General features: G+C 46.8%; 1 protein-coding gene across 1 annotated transcript; it reads right to left on the minus strand.

The window, feature by feature from the left end:
• Positions 1 to 3,649: 3,649 nt before the first annotated feature.
• Positions 3,650 to 9,111, minus strand: LOC137916707 (amine sulfotransferase-like). Its single transcript, XM_068759711.1, has 6 exons — positions 8,970 to 9,111; positions 8,681 to 8,886; positions 8,471 to 8,597; positions 8,129 to 8,223; positions 7,835 to 8,000; positions 3,650 to 3,858 (listed from the first exon to the last, which is right to left on the minus strand). The coding sequence occupies exons 1-6, from the start codon at positions 9,109 to 9,111 to the stop codon at positions 3,749 to 3,751; spliced, it is 846 nt and encodes a 281-aa protein (XP_068615812.1). The 3' UTR covers positions 3,650 to 3,748.
• Between the last annotated feature and the right edge of the window lie 570 nt (positions 9,112 to 9,681).

The raw sequence follows: 9,681 nt of genomic DNA on the forward strand, positions 1-9,681 counted from the left end.
AGGGCCAAAGCCTCCTATGCTCGGAGAATAGAGGGTCATTTTGCTTCCAACGACCCCCGGAGCATGTGGAAGGGCATCAGTACCATCACGGACTACAAAAAGAGAGTCATGGAGTGCCCCAGGGACCCGTCTCTTCCTGATGCCCTTAACACCTTCTACGCTCGCTTTGAGGCTTCCAACACGTCACCCTGCACAAAGCTCACGCTTCCACCAGGTGAGCTGCCCCTCAGTCTGGCTGCTGAGGACGTGATGAGGTCCCTGCGGAAGATCAATCCCCGCAAGGCTGCAGGCCCGGACAACATCCCGGGCCGGGTTCTGAGGGACTGTGCCGATCAGCTCTTCGAGGTGTTGACCGACATCTTCAACACCTCATTGTCCCAGGGCTCAGTGCCGACGTGTCTGAAGACAGCCACCATCATCCCTGTCCCCAAGACCTCCACCGTTTCATGCCTGAACGACTATCGGCCGGTTGCTCTGACTCCGATAGCCATGAAGTGCTTTGAGCGGCTGGTGATGGGGCACATTAAGGAGAGCGTCGATGACAGCGTGGACCCCCATCAGTACGCATACCGGAGGAACCGCTCCACCGACGATGCTATCGCTTCCGTGGTTCACGAGGCCCTGAGTCACCTGGAGACCAGAGATGCTTATGCCAGGCTGCTGTTTCTGGACTTCAGCTCGGCATTTAACACCATCATCCCGCAGACTCTGGTCAACAAACTGGTGACACTGGGGCTGAGCCCATCGATGTGCAACTGGGTCCTGGACTTCCTGACGAACAGGCCGCAGACTGTGAGAATCCGCAACATCTCCTCCGCCCCCATCATCCTCAACACCGGCTCCCCTCAAGGATGCGTTCTGAGCCCTCTGCTGTTCACGCTGCTGACGTATGACTGCAAAGCCAAGTACCCGAGCAGTCATATCGCCAAGTTCGCAGACGACACAGCAGTGGTGGGACGCATCCTCAACAACGACGAGTCGGAGTACATGCAGGAGGTGGAACATCTGGTGCAGTGGTGCAGAGATAATAACCTCTGCATCAATGTGAAGAAAACGAAGGAGATGTTTGTGGATTACAGGAAAGGAGGCTACACCCCCCCTCCCCTCTACATCGGAGGAGCGGCTGTCGAGGTGGTCCAGAACATCAAATACCTGGGCGTGCACATCGCCAGCGACCTAACATGGAGGACTAACTCAGCCGCCTTAGTAAAGAAGGCCCACCAGCGCCTCTACTTTCTGAGGAGGCTGAGGCGAGCAGGTATGGGCTCCCCTGTCCTGTCGTCCTTCTACAGGTGTGCGGTGGAGAGTGTCCTCTCATCCTGCATCACGGTGTGGTACGGCAGCTGCTCTGCTGCAGACAGGAAGGCCCTGCAGCGGGTGGTTAAATCGGCCCAAAGGACTTCGGAGAGCAGCCTACCCACCGTGAGTGACATTTACAGCAGGAGGTGCAGGAAAAAGGCAACCTGCATCATGAAGGACCCCACCCACCCTGCACATGGACTATTTTCCCCCCTCCCATCTGGGAGAAGGCTGCGCAGCATCAGGGCCAGAACCACCAGGTTCAAAAACAGTTTCTTCCCTGATGCTGTGAGAGTTGTGAACAGTGGATAACTCGGAGGCCAAATGCACTGCTTCCGTGTTGGACCCTACCGGGGATCGTGCAATCACTTTTGTCACTTTGTCACTTTGTGTATATATTTAGTTTAAGTTGAATGAATGTGTGTTGTGTGCCTCGAGCTGGGACCTGAGTGCTGTTTTTCGTTTGTGCATGAGAGTGTCTGAATGACAATAAACATTTCTTGATTCTTGATTCTTGAAAACCTACCTTTGGGATTTTATTCAATTCGATTAGTAAAGCTTTGGAAGAGAGAGAAAGAGTTGTCAGACCGCTATGCTTGCATATCTGCTCAGCCTCTTCTATCTAAGATAAGTAGTATTGATTTACTTTGGGGCTGTAAAAAGTATTCGTCTTAAGAGCTGACGTTTAATAATCTCTGCCTAATCCATGTTTTGCTTGGAGCCTCTTGAGATGCTGGTGAGTCCTCTATTGTACTCCTGGTCTTTCCTGCAGCTTTTGTATATCTAATAAAGGATCCTGGCATTATTATCCCCTTATTGGCTGGCCCATAGCCATATGCACCATGGTGCAATGTGTGTCTGATGAAGGCTGAAGGAATAATCAACTTTTCGATGAATAAACTCTGAATGACTCCCTGTGATCTGATGACATTTCCTGTGCTTGTCCTGTTTTTTCCTTTGTTGTCTGTGTACTAAAGGTAGAAGTGATTTTTCTGTAACAAACTAAATACCAAGCACAGAACTGGAACAGGAATGTGGACACATGGGCATGCTGAATACCCTCCATGTACATTTACTATATATTTAATGAGCGGCAAGGGGCTCAGTGCGGCACTTCTAGCTGTCACTATCTTGACTGACTTCAGCTAACTCCTGGCTCATCCAAAAATGGGCTAAAAGGTGGCGTGTGTGTGAAGCTGAGGCTGAGTTCAGGTAAAACCATGACAATATTTATGCATAACTTAAAGCCTTAATCTAATTTCTATGAGTGTAAATGGTCTGGAGTTTCTCTCGCCCGGACGTGGGTATGATGGTACACTTAGGACGTGGAGAAGGCATTCAACCGCATCCCTCGGGGAGTCCTCCGGGAGTTTGGGGTATCGAACCACTTGATACGGGCCGTCCGTTCCCTATACGACCGGTGTCAGAGCTTGGTCCACATTTCCAACAGGAAGTCGGCCTCATTTCCAGTGAGGGTTGGACTCCGCCAGGGCTACCGTTTGTCACCGATTCTATTCATCGGATGCCATTCCTGACAGAACCCTCTGCATTTATCCGGACCTGGAACCGGAACAAGGGAGACACTGGCAATGCTACGTTAGCTCTTGCTAAACGCACTACCGGTGCTACCCATGAGGCTTCACTGAAAACTCATGAGCATGACTAAAAGATTATGTATGATCTGTCCAAGTGACTGATCAAAGTACAGAAGTTATTGGACTTAATCACAAATCCAGTGGTGAGCAATGCACTGTAGCCTAATGAACAGCATCTGATTGGTTAACAGATTCAACCTAGTGCATTATGGGCTTGTGCATGTTTAGCATGTTATTCTTAATCTCTAACATGCAGGCTGCGTATTATACTCAAACCCAGGTGAGGATGTACGTTCGTAACACCTAATTTGAAATGGTAAAATAAAAACCCAAGAATAAAGCAATTTATTAGCATTGCATTACATTGTTGTTTCTGCCGAATTCATGCTTAGACAGCCTAAACTAGAAACAATAGATTTATAGCCAACGAGCCGATCAGCACAGATGCATGGAAGGATTATGTTAAATCCATATTCTTGCTCTCAGGTCTGACCCCACTGATCAAGGTAGAATGATGAATGCTTCCTTTTAATCTCTGCAGAAATGCCTCCAAGTGCCAGAACGCTCTGACTCTTGGAGTCATGACAGGTGCAACATCACATCAGTTTGAATTTGTAACCATGTGTGTGTAAATTAGAGATTATTATGAGATCATTATCATTATCTTATAAGTTATTCTGTTTTTATTGTTGTGGTTTCATATTTTTGATTTAGTTATTTAATGATTTCTCATAGACATCCAAACGTGTGTCATAAAGCATCTTAAATGTGTTTAATTCATTCATTTTACACAGGAACAGCTACTGCATGAATATCGATGTCTTAGCATCTTAGCGTGGGCGTGGCTTCTCTCTTCATTCCCAGACAAACTTCAGAGACAGATCACCGAGTCTCTCCTGAACGAGCTGATCGATTCTTTCACTCTGCGCTACATTTAAGTAGTTCTTCCAGTCGCCGATCTGACCTGCAATGAAAAAGAAATCATAATTAAAGTCGCAAGCCACATACAAATTTGGGACGTTTCCATGCTAATATGTAATTTTCATAAGATTGGTGATTGTTTTGTGTCGTACTCATTTGATTAACATGGGAAATGCCGGCCATTGCCACGGCAACACCAGGGACAACAGATGAAAAATAGCCTTTTGGCTAATTCTGGCACATTGACAGAAATGTTTATTAATGTGCGCTGTCCCTGTTAAATAAACGAATCATTCATTCAAGCGGCGTTGTAGGCCCTCGCCGGCCGACAGGCCGTTGAGCTGACCCGCCGACGCACGGCGCTTTTGTCTTCACAAAAGCGCCGTGTGAGTGCTTCACAAGTGTTTCGATTTGAGCTGCATGAGTAGCTCACAGTTTAGTCAAATTGTTATTTGGATTATATGGCCATCTGCCATCAGGAGTTTTTAAGTTTCAATCCAATATGGCCGCCTTCCTGTGTGTCTGGGGGCGTGGCCATAATACTTTTTTTTTTTGCCCTGACATGACGCATGTCTGTACCGACTTTCGTGGCTGTCCGACAAAGTTGGCGTTGGACCCCTCCCCATAGGCGGGGTTGCCATCGCCATGGCAACAGCGTAAAAAATGCAGCCTGGGTGTCATTGCCTTTTCAACCGGCATGTGTGTGAGAATGTATGTGGCAAATTTGGGACGTTTCCATGCTAATATGTAATTTTCATAAGATTGGTGATTGTTTTGTGTCGTACTCATTTGATTAACATGGGGAATGCCGGCCATTGCCACGGCAACACCGTAAAAAGAACAACATGGTTACTGTATAATGAGGACACGGGACACGGTGGACTCTCGTTGGTAACCTTTATCAGATGACCCGGAAGTCCCTGCAACCCGTAGGTGCAAAGCATTGTGGGACACGTAGTCTGCTATAGCTACTACTACACCTCCTCCTTTTAGCTAAAGACATGCTTCTTCATTTAACTATTCAGAGTCTGACAGCTTATAAACATTAAAGTGCTGAACATTTTAACTTTGCTTTTGCTTTGGTGTTTACAACATAAACAATTGCTCAAACAGCATATTAAACATTGCTATTTAACATTTTAAATGGACACATGACATCCTTCACAAATCCATTCTCTCTGGAGGTCTGACAACACGACCGGATTTAGTAACAGTCCCATTCGGTCTGAGGTGACTCCTGTTTCTCCTTAGAAAACCCAGATCAGTCTCTACCACATAAGATCTGGGCGTGTTGGCAGGCCTAACTACTTCTCCAGTAGTTCCTTCTGTTGTAATCCAAACCTTCTGTCCAGGTGTTCGTTTTGGAAGTGATCTTGTCTTGTGTCTCCGGTTGTCATGTTTTGCCTGATTACACCTCCCCCCCTCCTCCTTCCGTAGAAAGGTCTGCAGATCCGGCCACTTAGGATTCAGTTTAGCCGTGAGTTGGGGTAGGGTGGTGCGGAGGTTCCTTCCCATAAGCAACTGTGCTGGCGAGAACCCGTGTTCCAACGGGGTGGCTCTGTACGCCAGTAGCGCTCTGGTGAAGCCATTGTCCTTCTTCCACAGGTCCTTGATGGTGCGAACAGCACGTTCTGCCTCCCCTTTAGCCTGGGGGTATCTGGGGCTGCTCGTGACATGCGTGAACTGGTACTCCGTTGCAAACTGTTTGAAAAGTTCTGATGCAAACTGGGGCCCATTATCGGATACCACAGTCTCTGGAGTTCCACGTCTAGCAAAGGCTTCTTTGACAGCCTCGATGGTGACCTCTGCTGACGTGTGTTTGAGCTGCGCCACTTCAATGTATCTAGAGAAAAAGTCAATCACCAAAATATATTGTTTCTTTGACCACTCGAACAGATCCATTCGAACTTTCTGCCACGGGCGGTCTGGAAGTGGAGTAGATAGCAACGGTTTGTGACTTTGTAGTCTGTATTTCTGACATATTTCACATTCGGCTACCATTTGGCCTATCTGCGCAGAGATGCCAGGCCACCAGACTGAATCCTTAGCTCTGGCCCTACATTTGGAAATCTCTTGATGGCCTTCATGCAAACGTTGCAAAATTTCTGCTCACAGAGGTGGGGGGATCACCAGTCTTTCTCCTTTCATGAGAAATCCGTGACCCACATTTAAGTCCATTCTGTGTTGCCAGCATGCTTTGACGTCTGTCTCTAGCTTGCATTTCTCTGGCCAACCAGTAAGACAGTAGTTCTTCACTTTTATACACATCTTATCTCTTTCTTGTGCTGACTTGATCTGCTCCAGCCTTTTTTCTGTGGCAGGAAGACAAGCAACAACAGTGTCCACAAAAACCTCTACCTCTTTCTCCAGCTGAAGATCACCTGCAGAGGGCGGCCCCCCAACCGGAGCACGTGACAGGGCATCAGCTGTGACAAGGTTTTTTCCTGGAACATGGATAATGTTAAATGAGAACCGTAGCAGCCTAAGCCTGAACCTTAGGATGTGTGGAGGAAGGTCATCCAAGCCTCTCGTGCTCAGAAGAGGGACCAGTGGTTTGTGGTCTGTGATCAGAATGAACTGTAGGCCCATGAGATATGATGAGAGCCTTTCACACGCCCACGTGACCGCGAGCGCCTCCTTTTCTATTTGGGCATAGCGCCTCTCAGTGTCAGTTAATCCTCTGGAAATGTAGGTTACTGGTCGCCACACGCCGTCCGACTGCTTCTGTGTGAGTACGGCTCCGATACCATATGGCGATACATCTGCAGCAACTCTTGTGTCTGCAGTGTTAGAGTACTGAGAGAGCACTTCAGAAGAGCTTAGTATTTCTTTTAGTTTCCGGAACGCTGTTTCCTGTGGCTCTGCCCATATCCACTCGTTTCTCTCCTTTTGCAGCTCCTTAAGCGGTGTGGTTATTGTGGCTAGCTGTGGCGTGAACTTGGCGAGATAGTTAGCCATGCCCATGAGATGCCGCACATCTTCCACACATTTGGGCTGTGGCATCTGCTGAATGGCCTTTACCTTGTTTGGGTCAGCTTCAATGCCTTTTGCTGAAACTTTGTGTCCAACAAAAATGAGCTTGTTCGTAGCAAACTCACACTTTTCATTAAGAGTGAGGCCCTCTTTTTGGAACTTTTGAAGCACACGATGCAGTCTCTGATCGTGCTCCTGTCTGTCTCTGCCGTACACGAGCACATCATCAGCATGACAGATTACTCCATCAAAATCCTCCAGCATCTGCGACATTCTCCTTTGGAAATGCTCTGGCGCTGATGCTATGCCAAAAGGAAGGCGATTGAATTGATACCTTCCAAAAGACGTGATGAAGGTTGTGAGGGGCCGTGACTCTGGTGTGATGGGGATTTGCCAAAATCCAGAACAAGCGTCCAATTTTGTAAACACTTTAGCATCTTTCATCATAGCGAGTGTTTGATCCACTGCTGGGAGAATATGTCGTTCTCTTTTCACTGCTGTGTTCAGAGGTGTGAGGTCGACACATATCCTGGGAGGCTTCTTGGCTGGTCTGGGAAAAACAACAATGCCTGAACACCACTCTGTAGGCTCAGTGACTTTTGAAATAACTCCCATGTCTTCCATTCTTTTCAAGGTGCAAAGCATTGTGGGACACGTAGTCCGCTATAGCTACTACTACAGTTACGATTGTGTTTTTTGATCGGGACCACATGAGGGAATTTGTGTGTGTGTTGTTGAGTGTCGGTGTGTGTAGGCGTGGGTGTGTTGGTCGCCCGATGGTTGACTCGCTGCGCTCGTCAACTCGTGTTTGTGGGTGTCTGTGTGTGTGCGTGTGTGTTGTTTAGTGTCGGGATGTGTGTGTGTGCTGTTGAGTGTCGGTGTGTGTGTGCGTGAGTGTGATGCCGAGGGTTGCGCTCGTCAACTTTGTTGTCTTCTGCGTTGCAAAAGCAATAGCCCATTACGCCTAGGATAGGCGCTCGGGCCTAATCAGACTACATCTGCAATCTGTTTATATTTCCGTGCGTTTTACAATTATGTTCCGTTACCTTTACGCATGAATTCTCCCTTCACTGATGTCAGAAAATTGTAGTTTGCTTTTGGATCCTCCTTCATGTTCTTGAATGTAGATTTCTCTATAACTTTCTCAACGTTTTCTTCACTCAGGTTTTTACCTAAGAAGGTGCAGATCTGAGTTACCGCTGTCTTCAGGTCCTACGAGTGAAACAGAAGAAACAAAAAGAGTTCAATTATAGTAAAGGATTAAATGTTAAAATAATAGCTTTATGGCTCTATTCAAAAAGTGCTAACTTTCATGAAAATGCTGAAGAAAGTAATTTCACCATGATCATGTCCTCGTAGGACAGGAAGAGGATGTTGTACTGGTCTCTCTTTGAATGCCAGTCTCTGATGTGGTCAAACCAGGACGCTGCTATAACTGTAAAATGGAATAATTCATGACTTAAAAGAAAACCTAATCGAAAATTTAAAATTCAGTCATTTTCATCTTGTGCCAATATAATTGCTAGATTTTTTCATTCTTGGCTGACCTGAGCCTTTACAGTTACATTCAAAAAGTCATTCATTACTTAGGAAGAATAATGATTACTGCAGACTGAAAGGGTAAATAGGGATTTGTTTATATTTTAAATTTCAGAATCTTAAAGTTTAATTTCTAAAGAAACTCTCACCATTCAGATACTCCTCAAAAAAGTGCTCAAAGCTCTTTGGAGTGTCGAGGAACTTGTAGATTTGGCTGAAGTGGTAATTAGAGACCATGTTGTCCTTTGGATTCCTCGTCACGTAGATAACCTGACATGGAAAACGAACAACCGTCAGCCTGTAGTTCAACCATTAGAAACTCTCCTCCACACCAAACTCCACCAGACTCCGACCTTTGCCTTCTTGTCCTTCAGTCCTGGAGGCATGAGATCTGGAATCATGTGAGAGGAGAATAGTCGTGGAGAAGGTCGGAGAGAATAAGGCTCTCGACCCTCCAGGCTCTCCAACCACGGCATCGTCTCCATGTTGTTTGGATATTCCTTCAGACCTCCACCAAACTCACAGATGGAGATGATGATCTGCTGAGTCCATATAGTCCCTGTGTGGAGACGTCAGACTTAATCTATAAATCTGTCAGAATATTAGCGTGAAGGACAATCCGGTGCTGTTTGTCTCACTGACCTGACTTTGGATAAGTGACCAGGAATATGTCACTGTCTCTGACTTCAAAGGTCTGCAGTGAATCGATGTACCCTGGAGTCGTCTGTGCAATGATGAAGTTGCAGTTTTTATACCTGCCGATATGTCCGTTGATCTTTTCCATTTTTCTTCTTCCTCGGTAAGATGAGCGACGGCAAGACGAGAGAAGAACGACACTGCTCACTGGTTTCGTGGCTTAAGTACAGAGAATTGTTTGGACATGATGATGTCTGTTTGTAGGCTGGACTAAACACACTAAACACACGCAACACACACACACACACAAGCACCGTATTCCTGAAACAACAAATGGGTTTCATTGGACCTGTTGATAATTCATTTATGTACCAAAACAAATGCATCCGTTTCAAACGGTGCAGCGGTGAAACCTCGGACAGACGGTGGAGGAAAAATAACCTGGGAGGGGCTGGGTCACAAGTCTGCCCTCGCCAGTGTCCTCGTCTTCGCTGTGGTCTGGTGGGGGAGCAGTACCGGAGACAACAACCAGTAAACAGACAAGGAGGGCCGGCTCCGTGACTGGCCATGAGCAGATGGCGTCATGGACACCTCGTCCAACAGCTTTTCTTACTGGTAGACCTGGAGGTGTCATTTCAGTTCCGTAATTAGTGTGCAGACGTGACGTTCTTGTTAATCTGGCCTAGATGCATGTTAAATAACGGACTCCATACAAATG

The sequence above is a fragment of the Brachionichthys hirsutus genome, chromosome 1 (assembly GCF_040956055.1).
Source record: "Brachionichthys hirsutus isolate HB-005 chromosome 1, CSIRO-AGI_Bhir_v1, whole genome shotgun sequence".
NCBI lineage: Eukaryota > Metazoa > Chordata > Actinopteri > Lophiiformes > Brachionichthyidae > Brachionichthys > Brachionichthys hirsutus.

Bases quoted from the DNA above. Each gene is read 5' to 3' on its own strand.
- LOC137916707 (XM_068759711.1), bottom strand. From the start codon at position 9,111: ATGGAAAAGATCAACGGACATATCGGCAGGTATAAAAACTGCAACTTC. The intron at 8,887-8,969 runs GTCAGTGAGACA...GTCTCCACACAG, and splicing joins GGTCACTTATCCAAAGTCAG to GGACTATATGGACTCAGCAG. The intron at 3,859-7,834 runs GTAACGGAACAT...TTTTCATTGCAG, and splicing joins GGGAGAATTCATGCGTAAAG to GTCAGATCGGCGACTGGAAG.